The sequence below is a fragment of the Mustela nivalis genome, assembly GCF_964662115.1.
Source record: "Mustela nivalis genome assembly, chromosome: 16".
In the NCBI taxonomy this organism is placed as follows: Eukaryota; Metazoa; Chordata; class Mammalia; order Carnivora; family Mustelidae; genus Mustela; species Mustela nivalis.
In genome coordinates, this window is record NC_139035.1 from 15,248,943 (window position 1) to 15,267,882 (window position 18,940).

Below are 18,940 nucleotides of genomic sequence, written 5' to 3' on the forward strand. Positions count from 1 at the left end.
CCTACTCAAATCCTATTTTAAGGACAACCTCTTTTTAAAAGAGCTTCCTAGATAGAGTGACTATGACTTGAATTAAGTTCCTATCTGATTCTTCTAGAACTGTCTCTTCTTTGTTATCTAACTAACATTTATCTTTTCCCCTCTACTTGCTCTTTTGTTTCTTGTTGACTTCTTGTTCTACCTTCTTTTTTCCCATATTTTCCTATTCTTTAAACTCTTTTCCACCACCAAGGCTGAGATAAGGTGGAAGGCACCAAAAAGATAGAGACTAATGCTCTGATAAATTATTAATATGCCACAGAATTATATGAAATCCAGAAAAAGATGGAAAAATGCATAGCTGGGGAAAGGCAGGTTTCAGTATGCTTGCTTCAGATGCATTTTCCTGGATCTCCAGAGCGGCAAGGACCCAAGGGTCTTGAGCACATTTTATCCTTTCTACATCACAGTGGCATTTCACACTGGGCTCAAAGAAGAACAGAATCTGTTTCACATTCAGTCATTGTCTGATGTATAAGTCATCTCTATAATAACTTTGCAAATGGTCATTTGACCTTGGACACAGTGATACAAACTTATTTATTAGTAGAGGGTTGGTTATTTAAAGTATTTTACATGTTGCTACTCAGTGACGTATCGATGACTATGAAGTGAGGTATTAATGGCTTCAAAATGCCTTGGAGCATATTTATGTTATAGGGAAATCGTTGAAAGCACACTTAATGGTTTTAAGCATGAACAGAACCAAAAATGGAATGTATGCATGTTACAAAAATGGTTTTAGGACCTATAGAGTGAGCTTTTTTATTTTTATTTTTCCAAATGTCCAGTAACCTGTAAATTCATGTTAGGATTAAAAATATTTTCCAAAATGGTTATAATCAGGGAAGACAATTCTAATGCCCATCAGTTTGCCTCTTTCAGTGGGCTCTGTGGGTGACATCCATCTCTGATTCTCTGTTCTTTCCTACTCTGAATTTTAAGCTTTTGTTTCTACTAATAGGAAATAAATTTACACTTTCAAAAGAGCAAAAGAAAAAAAGCTGTACATTTCATTAGTGTATATAAAAATAGCTTTAGCATGCAATGGGGTAATCTCTAAATAGAAAGAAAGACATGGGAAGGTAAGCAGGACATTTACTTTTGAGGTGCTTTCTAAAGCCTGGTGTGTAGAAACGGCTTCCCTTAGGAAATACTATCTTTTTTAGATTATAAGAATTACATTTTGGGGGGTGTCTTCCTGACCTGGTTAAGCATTGGCTGTCGATCTTGGGGTCATGAGTTCAAGCCCTGTGTTGGGTGCAGAGCTTACTTAAAAAAAAAAAAAAAGAATTAAGCTTTTTATTTGTAGAAAAGATGCTTCTTTATAGAAAGTTTCTAATTAGTGTGTGGTTAAATGTAGGTAATGGATTACTGGGAAACAGGTTCAAGGATTTTGAAAGGCTTTTAAAGAAAACATGAAATGTATTTTGAGTCAAATTGTTTTCAACAAGAACAATAGATTAAAAACATCACTGCATATTACTTTTCTCACTTAAAAGACAGGCCCTGGAGAAATTGTGAAAACTTGCTTCTTTACCAGACTCTAAATATAGAATGATTTAATCACCTGTGTTCTGTATAAAATATGCAAATATACTACTCCATCTTTTTTCTCCACAGAAATCAGAAATATATTTTTAAAGGGGAAAAGATTATCAATGTTAGATTTTTAAAAATCTAAACTTTGTCAGTTCTTAAAACAGTTTAATTGTTGAATATAATTTTGGGTTTTCTTTTTCTTTTTAGAATTTATATAGATTCCCCTATTTTGCATAGGCAAAACAAAACGTGTCATCTCCATATAACTATAGAATTTCTGAAAAACTAAGTTACATAGAGTGTATCTCAGGTTCACTTACCAACTTGGAGGCTAGAATGTATATTAGTATGGAAATTTGATATCAAGAGATGAATATATAAATTTGCTTCTACAAAATATAAACATCTTAAGTATTGGATAATATGCTCTGACTTTTCAGATATGTGCAAAAGTTGGACATGACTTGAATTTCCAATAGGAATTCAATAGTCCATGTTTTCTCAGAAGGGAATTCTCAGCCATATAGGGTTTTATTTAATCTGAGAAGTATATATTCTTCATATGGAACTGTAAGCAAGACCATAACTGATTTTAACAGTTTCCTGCTAATGGGAATTTAGCCTTAGTGCTGAAAGTAATAGATGTCACACTTAAATGAGAGTTAGCATGTTATTTCATACTACTGATGAAAAAAGAAGTGCCATTCTTTTGTGTGCTAATATGAAGTTGTCATTTTGTAGGACAAAAAGGATTTAGATATTGACAATTTTACTTGGTTCACCCTAATACTATCATTAGCAGAGAGCTGTCCTTGGAATAGTCCTGTGGAACATTATGCTAATACAGTGTGGTTTTCAAGAAGTTGTTTCTTCCCTTGTTGGATTGTCTATGGTCCCAAGTGGTACTCTGATCAAAATATTATCGTACAAGAAAGCCAAGGTCATTACTTTAGTTTCCAGAATTCCGTGAAAGGACCAAACAGCGAAGAAGATTAGTTGGCATTTGGCCCATTGGTACGAAGATGTACCATGGACCACCTTCGTATGAAGTTTAGAATACAGCTCTATAATGCTACTTCTCTGTTGAACCAAATTTGATATGTCGAAGAAAAGAAACAGCCCCAGTAATTAAGACTACTACATGTGACTGACATTAGAGGAGAAGTTTCTTGAGCAAATGATGTCTGTAAATAACATTTCAGACAGATGTGGTCAATAAAAAAAAAAAAAAAAAATCTCTCAGGAAATGGATAAACAAATGTGACTCCTCATTGATTCAAATATGCCAGTCAAGGTGCCGTAGGCTTCACCGCGCAGTTCGTGAATTATGAACTTGTAAGAGTAAAGGCCATTTTGAGATTATCTCTGGTTTTATGAGCAGGGCCTTTCAAAGCAGTTCAGATCATCTGACATTAGGTGATCATGGTGTTGACATATATAACCAGAAGGTTAAGAATCAGATGAATAATGATAGCATTTGGCAATAGTACTCCTATATTACTGCATATAATTGATGGGTGATTATTTTTCTGGCGTAATAATATATAGTAATAATGCCTACCAGTATATCTTCTCACAAAGTTCTTTGGCAATGAGAACATCATTTATTGTTTTGCTTTTCTCATTATGCATCTTAAAAGTAATCTTGCTTACAAACTTTAAGTGTTCAGATGTGTTATTGTGAATGTGTGATTTGATTCTTCTCCTAAAGACTAGGTTCCTTTCAGGATGAGCATGGTTCCCCGACAAGGAAATAATGGCCAAAAAAAAAAAAAAAAGTATAATCATTTCTTACAAAAATTTGGCAAGATAATATTTATATTCTTCTTTAAGCAACTGTGTAATAATAGGTGTCAGTGTAATTGTAACTGGACTTGGCCATTATATCAATTTATTGAAAATAGCATTCGTTCCAGATGAGAAAAAAATGAGATCAACCTTAAATACCAAGTTAAAAGAAGTTGCCAGGGCACCTGGCTGGCTCAGACAGAAAAGCCTGTGACTTTAATCTCATGGTTCTGAGTTCCAACCCCATGTTGGGTGTGGAGATTACTTAATAAATAATTTTTTTTTTTTAAAGTTGTCATTGGACCAGTTTTGCCTACATCACTGGTGTCACTCAGAGAGTAATACCTGTAGTTTAGAATTTTTACTTAAAACTTCCAAATTATTAGTGTGAATTTGCTTTTAGGATTATAGGTATGAAAATATATTTTAGTCAAATCATGATTATGGTATGAGCAGAGGAGGAATTTGTGGAAGGCATTCGGAACATTCTGTATTGTTTTATTGAATGTGAACATCTGAGCCTCAGAGTAAATGGGAGAAAAAGCAAGATTAGAACTTATGGTATCACCTATATTTTAAAATCCAGGATATAACTTTTTTTTAAAACAATATATTCTTCGGGTCTTCCCTGGGATTATTTAATTTTCATCACATTTTCCTTCAATGACACAGTAGCTGGTCAAGTACTTTATAACACATGAAAAAGTTGCTCCTAGGCGTTGGACTCACAGAAACATTTTCATGATTGCCAGTGATTGCCTTGTGCTCCAAGGCTAGTCTCGTACAATTGCAAATAAGTGTGTCTTATTAGTGTTTGGTGTCAAAGCTGAATATAGTTCCAAAATGCTAAATGACACAGAGACAACTTCTTACAATTCAGGAATGCACAAAATCACAGTAGAACTCTGTGAACTTCTGTTCTAAAGACATCACTGTCATGGAAACTCACATTTTTCATCATTACTTTTCTGAGTAATTACCTTTATCATCTCAGTGAGTACAGAGTTCTTAGAGCTCTATTTATGAAATTTCAACTCATACCCTGACTAGGACCATGATTCAACTTTGTTTTCTTTCTTTTTTTTTTTTTTTAAGATTTTATTTATTTGACACAGCGAGAGAGATCACAAGTAGGCAGAAAGGGAGACAGAGAGAGAGGAGGAAGCAGGCTCACCACCAAGTAAAGAGCCCGATATGGGGCTCGATCCCAGGACCCTGAGTTCATGACCTGAGCTGAAGGCAGAGGCTTAACTCACTGAGCCACCCAGGCGCCCCTCAATTTCGTTTTCTTGATGCACATTCCGTGATTATCTATATACTAAAGATCAAAATTAAATGTGAATCCAGCCAAGATTATCTTATCCTCTTTCTACTGTAGATTTTAAGTTGGGAAGCCCTTTTTAATCCACACTTCAAGGAATCCTTTGTTAGGATTCGATGCATAGGATCCAAATTTCCTTTACTCTAACCAATTTGACTTATTTGTAAGTTGTCAACATGACTTGATGGTTTACAGAAGTTACCTTTCATGGAAAAATGAATTTTTATTATTTTATTATTTATTATTTTATTATTTTTATTATTGATGAAATGATTGTTACTTTAGTCACCTAATATGGTACATACAGGAACAGTTCTAACGAAGGTATTTGTTAAGTGCTTTGACAGCCTGAACCGATGTTGAAATTCAAGACTCTTAGATCTATGAGTACATTTGCCAAGGGCAACCAGTTTCCTGCGGATGTTGACCCAGAGATCTTGTACAAAAATATGAAATAAATTCACAAAAATATTCCCAAATAAAGAGCCTCGTGGTAGACTCATTCTCATAGTGACTGGATATATTCCCAGTTCCTTCTCAAGCCTCTGTTGCAATCATCATAGCTCTGTGATAACTATTTACAACCCACACATTACCAGTCTTGACTTTTTCTAAGTCTACATTTGCTTCTTTTGCACTTAATTAATTTATGGTTTTTATCCAAGTTTCTGGGTAATGTTGTATCTCGTTATTGACAACAAAAGAACTGGCTAAAATAATGGTGCTGGCCATGTAGGCTGTTTTAAGTCAATTGCTGGAGAAATTAGCTTGCTTCTAATCAATAAAATAATTGTATCTAATGGGGTGGATTCTAAAGACATGCCTTGTCCTTTCTCATTTATAACTATGTCACCTGGGATGCCTGGGTCACTCAGTTGGTTAAGCATCTGCTTTCGGCTCAGGTTATGATCCCAGGGTCTTGGGATCGAGTCCCATATCAGGCTACTTGCTCGGTGTGGAGCCTGCTACTCTTCCTGTTTGGGCGCTCTCTCTCTCTCTGAAAAATAAATAAATAAAATCTTTTAAAAATAAGTCCCTTTTTTTTTTTTTTTTTTAACTTCTCTGTTGTTTCCCCATTGCTTAGCATTATAAACAACTGATAAATATTTTGGAATAAGTGAATATGTTGAAGAAATGTCTAAAATGTATAAAAATATACCTTTTTTGTAATGTAATTACAGTGTATTTAAATGTATCTAAATCCACCCTCCTTCTCCTTGGTATTTTTACTGACAGCATTAGTTTTCTTGTGAGTTGCAAAGCTAGCAATTACCAGTCTGCGCTTACAATGTTTATATACACCTCCCTTGTGTTTATTGTTACCTGAAAATATTTCCAAAGACATTTTTAGATATTCCAGTTTCACTTATCAGTCCTTTTTACTTGCTTGCTCTTGTAATTATTTAATTAAATACCATTTTCTTGCCAATAGTCAATATATTTAATGATAAAAAACTAAAACATTGAGGAATTTAAATGCTACACAAAAAGAAGTCTGCTTTTTTTTTATTTAACATTTCTCTGGAAATACTGATCAACATAATAAGGAATGAAAGGTAATAGAACATAACTTTTGGAAGATGAAGAGGTAAAATACCATTATTTGTAGAGCTATAAGCTTGCTTACTTTGGTTCTCCAGATACAAAACAAAATCAAATCAGAAAATTTCAGTATACAGCAGTGGTTCTCAAGATGTTATTCCAAGACATTCTCAGAGGTCTGATGAGGTCAAAGATATTTTCTTGAAAATACTAAGATGATTTTCCTTTCCACTCCCCTTGTCTCATTTTTCAGAAGCTATGCGATGTGCTTTCTAGTAAGCTGAATGCAGAAGCATATAATTGAATCTGTTTTCTACTAATCCAGAAATTTAAGAATTTTTTTTAAAGGTTTTATTTATTTACTTGACAGAGAGAGAGCCAGAGAGCATGGGGTGGGCGGGGTAGGGGGTAGGCAAAGGGAGAGGGAGAAGTGGACTCCCCACTGAGCAGGGAGCTGGGTATGGGAGTGGGGCTCCATCCCAGAACCCCAAGATCATGATGTAAGCCAAAGACAGACATGTAACTGACTGAGCCACCCAGTTGTCCCCCTTTTCTCTTTTTAAGATATTATTTATTTGACAGAGAGATCACAAATGGGCAGAGTGGCAGGCAGAGGGAGAAGGAAAAGCAGGCTCCCTATTGAGCAGAGAGCCCAACATGGGGCTCAGTCCCAGGACCCTGGGATCATGACCTGAGCTGAAGGCAGCTAACCAACTGAGCCACCTAGGCATCCCTGGAGACTGAAGAGATTTCTAAAACAATTCCTCTCTTCTCACTAAATATTTTTTGATTTTGGAAAACAATTGTCTTCATAAAATTTGGTTTTTTTTTAAGATTTTATTTATTTATTTGACAGAGATCACAAGCAGGCAGAGAGGCAGGCAGAGAGAGAGGAGGAAGCAGGCTCCCTGCTGAGCAGAAATCCCGATGTGGGGCTTGATCCCAGGACTCTGAGATCATGACCCGAGCCAAAGGCAGCGGCTTAACCTACTGAGCCACCCAGGTGCCCCAAAATTTGGTTATTTATATTAACATATAATGGCCTTCTTGCTATTTTTACACAAATTAAAATTTTGAAAATTAGAAATTTTAGTAAATACAGTAAATGTCAATAGTTATAACTCACATATACAAAAGACCCCTGCTGTCATCAGTAATTTTTGACACTGCAAAGTGGTTTTGAGATAAAAAGAATTTGAGCACTGCTAGTGCAGAGAATGGGCAATGTGTATTTGTGTATACAGCAGCAATAACCAGTGATAATTCAAAAGGTGAGAAAGCAGAATGCCCAAGAATAACCTTACAGACCTATAGGAAGCATATAAAAGTACTCTGTTTCAGGATATTAAAGGGGACTTGATAAATGGAGATGCATACCATGTTCTGTGATAGGAAGTTTCACTATTACAATAATGTTCAGTTTCGTTAATTAACTTACGAGTTTCATATATATCCAAATAATGCAAACATGTGGGAACGAAAGTTTCTGTAAAATTTAATTAAGCGATTCTAAAGTCTACACAAGAATAATAGATTAGGAGGGCGCCTGGGTGGCTCAGTTGGTTAAGCAACTGCCTTCGGCTCAGGTCATGATCCTGGAGTTGCAGGATCGAGTCCCGCATCGGGCTCCCAGCTCCATGGGGAGTCTGCTTCTCCCTCTGACCTTCTCCCCTCTTATGCTCTCTCTCTCAAATAACTAAATAAAATGTTTAAAAAAATAGATTAGTAGCTACACACAAAACATTTAAAAAAAAAAATAGAGAGGCCTTCCTTATCATTATTAAAGTTACAATAGAGAGGTGAAAAAAAATCAGATATCTCATAGCTTCATTGTGCACTGTGCATATATGTGCATATATCTATATTTATATGCATTTAATGTATAATCAATAAAGCTTTTTCATTTAACTTCACTCACAATAGAGGATTTATAAATGTAAACAATTCTTATCATTTCACTAAAGATAAAATATTAATATTAGGGCTAATAGCATTGCTAAGCATTTGTAAATCATTGCAGGGGCAACTGTAAATTGTACAATCTTCCTGGATAGCTACTTGATATTATAAATTATGTGTATTAAAATATTCACAATATTTAATGTGACAAATTTATTTCACGCAGTCTCAATGAAATATTCAGAAATGAAAAAACATTTATACTTAAATATGTTTGCAGCAGCACTTTTCATAATAAGAAATTTTAGAACAGCATATACATCTACGTATCTGGCAGGGATTAAGTTAATATGGTAATGACAAAAAAACTATACGTAGAAAAATATTAAATAAAAATAGAGAATATGCCTTTCTGTATTTTCCTAATTTTTTACAGTAAATATATTACTGTTAAAGTTTTTTAAATAGCATTACCATTCAACTAACTTTATACAGAACTATTGAAGTTTTAATTTATAGGGTTAACAGATCAGACAAATGAAATTTTATATTGCGTTTCCATTCTGGATTACATGCTCTTTTCCATCTGGCAGTAATTTCCTGGGGGTAGTGCCCCCATCTTCACAGTGTGGTTTTTGTCCATTTACCAGTAGTCTAACTTTAAACAAGTCACTTTATCTTTCTTGGTCTTCACTTTCCTTGCCTATCAGATGATGCTCCTTCCAATTTTAAAATCTGGGAATTAAATGATAAAGATTTCTGAAACTATATGCAGAAACATCTTTTCCTACAATCTGTATGTCTCTCTTTTACTACCCAATTTTCTCCTAACATATTCTCTTCTATGTTTTGTGCTTCTGGATATTCCCCTCTTCTGCTCAACATCTGATGACGGAAGGGATTATAATGTCGTCTTTTTGTCTTTCTGAACTATTCAAGACGGCATCCAGATCTGAGTGTCCATATATGAATGTTGCTGAGTGATTGTCATCTGTGGATCTTTGGTGGTATTTTGGTGATGCTGTGACAATTCTATTGTCATAGAACTTATAAAAAGTCTGCAGAGATTCTGAAACTCTAGATACGAATGGACTAACTGAAATATGATAGTGAATTGTTTTTGCCTTTGCTTCTTATCTTAGCCTGTTTTGTTGGACCTTATTGATAAATACACTGTACACTTATACACAACCCAGGCTTGGCTGCATATGTTTAACATTCAAAATGATGAGCACTTTGGAAACACTTGCTCTGTGATGAAGCTATTATATATTATTTAACTTGTAAGTTTGCAATCAGATTTTTTAACTCTGGGGTGCTGACTAAAAATCATGGCTGTATCTAGTAGTTAATTTAAATAAGTCACTGAAGAGGTTAATGGATGAGCTACAAACGCATATTGATACAATATGATATAATATGATACAAAATGATATGTTCCATACAGATCCATTCACTTGATATCCATACCATTTTCTTATTTATCTTATTACATTCTTTAGTATAAAGCCTTAATCTATATTGTATACTTCAATTGGAAAACCAAGCCTTAAACTTGATTCTCTTTGTCTAATTCGTCAACTGGGATGAAATATACACTGTTTGATGCCTCCATGTGATTCATGTGTACTGATGAATTTCTTTTTAAACTTGCAGCAAATAGTGGCAGCAATAAATGCAGGGATTATACCTTTAGGAAACACCTCCAATCAAATCAGTCACTGGGATTTGGGAAGTTCCTTCTTCTTTGCTGGCACTGTTATAACAACTATAGGTAGGAGACAACTTATTTTGTTTTTTAATTTTGGTGCAGCTTGTGAGCTAAACTTCATGTTTGAATTTTGCTTTTACAGTTGGTCAAATTGGTCTATGGAAGGTAGAAAGCTAGATTATAGTAAATTGATTTTGAAGAGAGGGTTTAAATGTTGAGCAAAGGAATGATGGGAATGAATTATTGTACCAGAATACTAAGTTAAGTTTAAAATGCATGTGAACCCAGAGCAAAGCATTTGAGTCATTTGACTAATGGATAGTAATGTCAAGAAATGGCTTGAAATGATGGTTTGGGTGGGGGGGGGCAAGTAGTTTCAGATTTTCCTGCATCTTTGATTTTTTTAGTGTAGAAAGAAACGATTTAAGTACGGTTTTGACATTCTTTTCGTGAAGTTCTTATTTGAGATCACTTTTTTCAATTTGCAAATTTTAACTCACATTTCAAAGGATTGTTCCTGTTCTTATATGCTTGTCTATTATAATGAATTCAGGGGTTTTAAAGAAAATACATTGTTTTTGCAATAGCGTAAATGTATAAAAAAATCAACACTGAAATATGAGGATTACAAGAATAATTTAAATTTAAGCCCTTGCTGTTTGCCTTCTATTCATGTTTGTTGTCATGTAAAAAGGACCACATATTGGAGCACAGTCTCTTTTTGGATTGACGATGCATACACTCAGCACCTTCTTGGAAACAGAATGGGTATATATACATGACTTTGCTTCTGGTAGTTAGTCATTCAGTGCCTAAGAAATATCCACAGGCTATAAATACAGACCCCATAGTGAAAATCACTTTGCCACACTGTGGGGACTGGGAAGAGTTACAGCTGTCTTTTTTCATGGAAGGAGGTGGGTTTAAAGCATAATTTTCAAGATAGGGAAGGAAATGACTCATCTCAGTTATGAAGGAATTTTAAGTGGAAGAATTCTTCCCTTCTACATATGCTTTTGATGAGATTTCCTCTTATGGGCCTGGTGTCTGATTTTGGGGTGTGGATTATGATTCTTAAAGTTTTCATTTTAGTATGTGATGCCATTGATAAATTATGAAGTAGATAATGTTTTCAAATCAGTGCTTTATATCAACTCCGAAATAAGAGGACACAGACAGTATATGGATGAACTCTTGCTTAAAGTTTTCCTTTGAAGGGAGACAAACCATAAGAGACTCTTAATCTCACAGAACAAATTGAGGATTGCCTGGGGAGGGAGAGGGTCGTTGGGTTATGGACATTGGGAAAAGTATGTGCTATGGTGAGTGCTGTGAAGTGTGTAAACCTGATGATTCACAGACTGGTACCCCTGGGGTTAATCATACATTATATGTTAATAAAAAAAATTTTTCCTTTGAGAAACATTTGTAAAGTCCTGGAATTACCCAAATCCACTGTAATGCCTCTTTGTACTTGGTCACGTGCCAGTGAAAACAATACCTGAACATGTTGATTTTTCCTCTGTGAAGAGGTCAAGGAACTATATTTACTCTTACATTTCCACCAGCGAGGTCAAAATTGGTGTGGCTGTGAAAACCTGGAGGAATGGCAACCTTGATTTCTAACCATAATAACAGGTTAACTTTGGAGCTTAGACGTCTTGGCCCATTTCTACTATGGAAATAACTGTTTATTGTATAAACTACTTAGAGTCTAGAAGGGGGGGGAGAACCTCACAGACCGAGTGAGAATGGTTTGCTTCTGCCCCATGAAAACTCAAAAGTTCAGGTTCTAAGTCCTCATGACCACCGCTGAATTATTCTGCAAGAGACTTAGTCATTATACTGACTTACGGTTGCATCATGTGTTTGTAAACAGTCTCATTTTTTGAATCCCCAATTCAGTAAGTTTTGCAGACATATACTTCCACACATGAAAAAATAAACCATTATTACCAGCCTTACCCCAAATTATAGCCATTAAGCATAGGAGCTGATTATTCCAGTTGTGTAGGTAGTTTCCGACAGCCCAAATCGCCTCCTGTTCTATCTCAGACTTTAGTTTTAGGTGGATTAAGTCATTCCAGGTCACCCACATTTCCTCCACGTTCTTTTATTCCCAGGTCAAGGTCATATCCTCTGATCTTAGACTAGATCATGGTCTGGGACAGGGCAAAAATTTTGCCTTCTTGCATATGTGTCCATTTGACATCCAAGTCACCATTCAGTAGAATTCAAAGTATAATTATTAATCTTCATCATGATCATAACCGTGTGAGCTTTGACGTGGTTTTTAGCAATCTCAGAAATTGTAACCTCTAGCGCTAGCTGCATTGTATTAGTCATTTAAAAAAAGAATTTGAGACAGTTTTGGAGGAAAAATTGCAGTGGCTTTTATGGAGAGCGTGATATAGGTGAGGCTTCCCAGGGCTGCATTAGCTGCTGCTGTCCAAGATTCATCTATTTGGCATTATCAATTTGTCTAAGAAGCCACAGAGACTCTTGCTGTTCATGGGAAATATGTCCAAAGGAAGTTCAACTATACGAAACAGATTATTAAAATTTAAGGCCTAATTTTAGAAACTTTCTTTATATATCTGCAAACTCTTTCCAAAATCATACACGTCCAAACCCTGCACAAGTTCCATTCCACAGTTGCACAGACTATAATCCAACCTTGACTGTTCTCATTCCCTCAGACCTGATTTACAGTCTATCAATCAGTTCTGTTGGCTCTGACTTTAAAGTACATCCATAATGTAACCACCACACAACCATTCAAACTGCCACCATTTTGGTCCAAGGCAGCATTGTCTCAGTGTCAACATCCTTGCAGAAAGAAGCCTTCTGTCTCTGTGCTCTCTACCTCGGAGCAAACACTGTACTCCTGCCCACCTCACCTAGTGAGATGCACGTTCTCTGAGGTTCGGGATTTTATGTGTTTGAGTCTTTTCTGTATCCCCATGCTTGACCCATAGTGGATGCTTAACAATTGGAACTAATAACAAATAAACATTCAATGGTATGAACTGTGGCCTGTTGTAAATTATGTAACACTAAATTGATACCTATTATACTACATTCTTAGCTCTTTCAACAGATTTTAGTGCCAGCTGTTTTGCTGGTTTGTTCATTTATTTATTCAACAAATAATACAGCACCATCACTCTGCTACTATCAAGATAAAAGATAAATTACTTGACCCTAAGCTGCACACATACGAATAGTCATTTATAATATAGAGTACTACATGCTATGGGTTAAGAGTATTTAATGGGAATCTATAGGAACTACACTTTAGGTAGATACCAGGATAGGAGGATGGGTAAGGAAGGGACAGTACTTTCCTTTTCTTAGGAAATGTGTCCCAGTTGAGACCTGGAAGAGAATTAGGAGTTTCTCAGGTGAATGAAGGTGGAAAGGGAACATTCTAGGTATTGGGAGTTTGTGTGGACAGATTAGGGCCAAGAACATTATGTTCTGGGGCGCCTGGGTGGCTCAGTTGGTTGGACGACTGCCTTTGGCTCAGGATGATCCTGGAGTCCCGGGATCGAGTCCCGCATCGGGCTCCCAGCTCCATGGGGAGTCTGCTTCTCCCTCTGACCTTCTCCTCGCTCATGCTCTCTCTCACTGTCTCTCTCTCAAATAAATAAATAAAATCTTTAAAAAAATTATGTTCTGTTTGGGGATTGCAAGTTATCTAAAGTTGTTGTCTGTGGTCAAAGGGATGCCTCATCAGGACCATGTAAATCAGTAAGTCAGCATGAGTGGCTCCTGTTGGATCAGTGCTACTTCTGCCACTGCCAGGAGAGAAGGGACGCAGCCACTGCTTGCAACCCAATTTGGGATAGAAAATGGACACTTCTGAAGTAACTGAAGGATAACAGAGCTAAGTCTTGTATAATCAAATGTTGTATGGAACAGTGGTTCAAACAATGGTTTAGGAATTGAGAAAAAGGAAAGTATATGTGGGCTGGAGCTAGGAGGAGAGGTCTAATGAGAGAAGTTGGATTTCAGCTATAGCTTTGAAGGAAACGTTTTGGTTTAGATCAATGGAGGGGAAAAGGGCTTCCAAGTCATGACAGAGCTGACTGAACAAGAATACAGAGAGTGACCTGAGCTTGGTTTATTTTGGGGATAGAAAAGTAAGTATTTAAATGGGCTACAGGAATTGTTTAAAGAGTAGCGGGAAATACTATTGACCGATTTAGCTGGGAAGGATACGGTTGAATATAATGTGATTCCTGAGACCTACTATAATAAGATAGAACATGGGTTGGTTTGGGGTTTTGTTGTTGTTGCTGTTGTTGGAAAGCGAAGTGATAGGTTAAAAGTGACATTAGAAGATGCATCTGTCAAGAAGAGGATGTGTGGAGACAGATGGTGGAGACAGCAATTAGGAACCCATCCCAGTGACCCCCGGAAGGGGCATGGGAGGCTGGACCAGGATGGTTGGAGTTGGTGTTGCAAGAAGAGAGGAGGAAGACATGATGCTGAAGTAATTAGATGCAAGAATCAAAAGGCCTTGGTGACTAATACAAGTTGAACATTGAAATGAATATTTAATAAGCAGGCTTGCAACTCTTCCGCAGCGCTAGTCTATCCGGTGAAGAGAAGAGAGTTTAAAAATGGCCAAGATTTCCTACGTTGTGTTCTATGTGGTAGCTTCGTTTTCGTAACCCTCCCCCCAACATTGGCTTGTTTATTCTTTAGTTCAGACAGACTAGGAATGCAAGGTAGATGGGCTCCCTCCTGAAGCTCTCATTAGGGCTGACGAGACCAATGGTCAATCAGTACATGAAAAAAAGCAAGACCATTGCGGATGACAATAAATGCTACCCAGGAAGTTCATGTGTGGTGTTAGACAGTAGATCAACGAGCCAAAGCAGGGAGCGGGACATGATCTAAAGAAGACTGATTTAGGAGCTCTCTGAGCAGGTGACATGGAAGCTAAAACCGGAAGCGGGAGAAGAGATCAGCAAGGTAGCGCAGAGCGCAACGATGTGTTCACGCAGAGGGCCAGCAATAGCGAAGATCCTGAGTGGGACAGATGTGAGCATATTCAAGAACTACAGGTGAGGCCCTGTGGCAGGACCTGGAGGAAGAAGCAAGGTTAGCAAGATTAAGAGGAGCCAGGGCATGTGGGACTCTCGGCACATCATAGCAACAGTCTGAATGCAGTGGGAAGCCACTGAAGGATTTAAGCACAAGACGGGGATGATGTGACTCAGCTGACATTTGGAGGGCATGAGGGAAGCAAGAAGACCAGTGAGACTGTGATCCCATCGAGGTATCTGGGTGGCTCAGTCCATTGAGCATCTGACTCTTGATTTCAGTTCAGACCGTAATCTTGGGGTCTTGAGATCAAGGCCCGCATAGGGCTTCACACACAATGGGGAGCCTGCTTAAGCTTCTCTCTCTCCCTCTCCCTTTGCCCCCCCCCCACCAAAATAATCTTTTAAAAAGTGAAGAAGGTAATCCCATTAATCCCTCTGAGCGAAGACGTTGCCTTGAACTAAGGAGGTGGCCGGAAGGAGGGTAAAGCATGTATCTGTCCCCATCTTACCCTCCTCACTGCCACCTTAACAGACACAGGATTAAAAAAAGAAAGCTTACATGGAAATATACTAATCCCTGAGCATCATGCCGAAGGGGGACTCTTTGTGTCTTCTGTTTTAAGTTATTTTAAAGCTAATAAGAAATCCCCTAAACTCTAGGACAATCTGTTGGCAAAAATGATGTAAAGGACAACTGGACTCTATTTTGAGTTCAGTTTAAGTATCGGAATAAAATGTCAGATGATTCGATTACCTGGAGGCATTAAAATATAATGAAATTATCCCCAGCGGAAAGTAAATTGGAATGCCTGAGCCAGGATTTGCCCAAGTTTATCACTCAATCATGGTCTCTGAGCATCAGAATGCAGATAACAAGGGCCCCACTATGGTCCCTAGCAACTGTGAGATCCCAAAGCATCATGCTGAGACTTTTGAAAGACATTTTTGGAGTCGCAGTTCTCCTATTTACAAAGGACTCTTGTTTCCTATTCCTTGAGTCTAGAGATTGAAATCAGTTATGTAGCGTCTGTGTTTATTTTTCCTGTATTTCGAACCAGCCACCAGAACTTTCAGTTTGCTTTTAACCCTCTATTGAATTTTTTTTTTTAAAGATTTTATTTATTTATTTGACAGACAGAGATCACAAGCAGGCAGACAGGCAGGCAGAGAGAGGGAGAGAAGGAAGCAAGCTCCCTGCAGAGCAGAGCCCGATGCGGGACTAAAGCTGTTATGGGAATGGTCACAGACTTAACGGCAAACCCTTTTGGCTTGTTGATAACACAATGCTTAATTGATTAGAAAAAGAACAACAATAAACCACAACCCAAAAAAGGAAGAAAAAAATTAAGGTTTAGGTGAACTGTTGCAAGAAGTTCCAAACAGATCGATACCGGAAAGGCGGAGGGTATATTGAAAACTGAAGTCCTCTGTGTGTCTTCAGCAGGAAATTTACCATTTCTGTTGGACATGGTAGGAAACTATACCTTCAAGAGTGAGGGGAAACTTGTAAGAGTATTTTCTGTTCAGTGTTGTGATTTCATGAAACCACTATCTGAACTTGGAAATGAATAGACTTGAAGCAGGCGTGTAGAATTTGACAGAGAGCTTTCTCCCAGAGGGTGGTGTTATTGCAGGTTTGGGTGTTGGGTGTTACCTTATTAATTTAGTACACTCATAATTCTGTGGCATTTCACTAGTCTTTTGGCTGTTCTCAGAGAACTGCAGATTAGATTCTGGAAACTGTTATTTTTATTTATTTGTTTTTAGAGGGGGTAGCTGAGTCCAAAACCCCACACCGGGCTCGATCTCATGATTCTGAGATCATAAAGTGTGCCCAAATCAAGAGTCAGATGCTTAATTGACTGAGTCACCCAGGTGCCCCTAGAAAAACCCATTTTAAAGGAAAGTTAAACTCTTTCAGGCAGCTTAAAAGGCAAATAGTCTTGGGAGGTAACTTCTAGCACTGACCCTGCAATATCCTTGCATTTTTCTTTATGGCAGTTTGTTGAAGTGGATGTTCAATTTTCCAAAATAAGTAATTCTGGTGTTGTGCATTTCAAATACAGGCGTTGGAATTAAGAAGTTGTTTTGGGTCTTTAATTCTGTTTCTCTTCCCATCCACCTAAATTAATGAAAATAAACCCTATCTCAGGATATTAACATATTTTCCTGCCATTTGAAATCTTCACCTAGGTTCATTTATTTCCTAAATTAACATGTTTTTCTCAGAGAAAATGCCTCATGCATGGTAGTTAAGTTGGCAGAGTACAAAATTACATTTGACAGGAAATAAAGCAGGATTATTGCATAAATACATTGTAGACTCCAAAGCAATAATGAAATAGTTATCCTTTCTCATTGGCACATGTATGTTACATCAGTCACAAGTTCAATTCAGAGCCCCTCGTTCTCAGAATCCTGTGCTGACTGTACGGGGATTAGGCAGCCTGAGGGATATAATCTTCCCAGGAGTGAGGAAGCATTTTTGTTTGTTTTCGGTAGTAGGAAAACTCATAGCAAGGTAGTACAGATCTGACAGAAACTGGAGGGCCCAGAGAAGGGGGTTGCTGGCTATGGTATCAGCATTGGGGCCATTCATTTGTTGGCTATGTTCAAGTCAGGAATTGCTTGTGTTCTAAAAAACCAAACCAACAAAACTTTTATATATTTCTTCATACTTTTGGGAAGTTTGCAATAATGTATTTTTAATCTTCTGGAAAGCCATCACTATCAAATGTGATCAAGAAATTACCCCCAAATTAGAAGCAAGCAGTGGCCATGAAGTTCATGCCCTGAATAAATTCAGAATCTATTTCTTTCCATTTTCCATTTCTTTCCATGCTACCATTGACATGTAGCACTGTTGGTCATGGATTATAGATTCTACAGAGCATTTGACCGACCACCATGTATGCAGGTATTGCTCTGAATGAGACTAAAACTAAGTGAGATGATTATCGGAAAAATACTTTTTGTAACTGTCTCAAATATTTCATTTGATAAAGAAGGAACATTATAGTATTTATCTGGACCTGTCTGCTTGCAGCTAGTAATTATGCTACATAGTTGTTGTCTTCCCAGTCCTTCCTGTATGTATATGAAATTTTTTAGACCTGTGCAAGCTTACTCTTGGGCAATCGGCTTTGTTATTTATGTGGTACTATAAATGTAACATGATATTTACAAAAGAAGTACCTGGCCCAGACGATGTTCATGTGTGAGTATGGTGGCGGCAGTGCACGTGAACCACATTACAGATACTACTCTAACCTCAAATTGGAATTTCATGCAGCCAACTCTTAGTTCTAACATACCATTGGGGGAAGTATTGATTATATGAACAATCAAAAAGTCATGGTTCATCCAAAAATGCACACTAATTACTAATTACTGATTAGTAACTAATTTATAACTCATTTCTCGTACTAAATAGTAACACTAATTACTAACCTTAAACTGTCCCCCTTTCAACTTTATTGTTAAAACAAAAACAACAACTATGGGGGCAAATTTAGTCGGCGTGCTGGACCTCTTCCTTCTAAGCTTAGGTTCCCCTCTTTGGCGATGCTAACAAAGTGAAATTTCCAAGGGTAAGTAGCAAGAGAAGAAAAAAGGAAAGAGGGGATATGAAATAAGTACTAATCTGCCCAAGTAGCTTATTTGAAGAATGCATGTTTTCGTAGTTAATTTCAGTGACATCTGTAGATCATGGAAGTTATGCTTTAAATAAAAAAAGAGATGTGGGCATAAACTCCTAATATACATTGTACTACAATTAAATAATGTGCCAAACTTTTTTAGGTAGCTACGTTACGCAGCTTTATTCCTGCAGTACAGTTTAGGATGAAAGTATTTTTCCTTGCTTTTTAAAGAAACGATACAGTAGAAGGAATATAAGTTGTCACTGCAGAAAATCTAGTTCAGGTTTGTTTTTTTTGTTTTGTTTTGTTTTTGTTTTTTGCATTTTTTTATTAATTAATTTATTTTCAGAAAAACAATATTCATTATTTTTTCACCACACCCAGTGCTCCATGCAATCCG

General features: G+C 37.0%; 1 protein-coding gene across 6 annotated transcripts in view; it reads left to right on the top strand.

The window, feature by feature from the left end:
- Positions 1 to 18,940, top strand: part of KCNK2 (potassium two pore domain channel subfamily K member 2) — a 223,394-nt gene that overhangs the window by 98,882 nt on the left and 105,572 nt on the right. For all 6 annotated transcript variants that reach the window (XM_082701753.1, XM_082701756.1, XM_082701755.1 and 3 more), the window contains exon 3: positions 9,788 to 9,905. In XM_082701753.1, the coding sequence (XP_082557879.1) occupies positions 9,788 to 9,905 (118 nt within the window). The remainder of the gene's footprint in view (positions 1 to 9,787; positions 9,906 to 18,940) is intronic.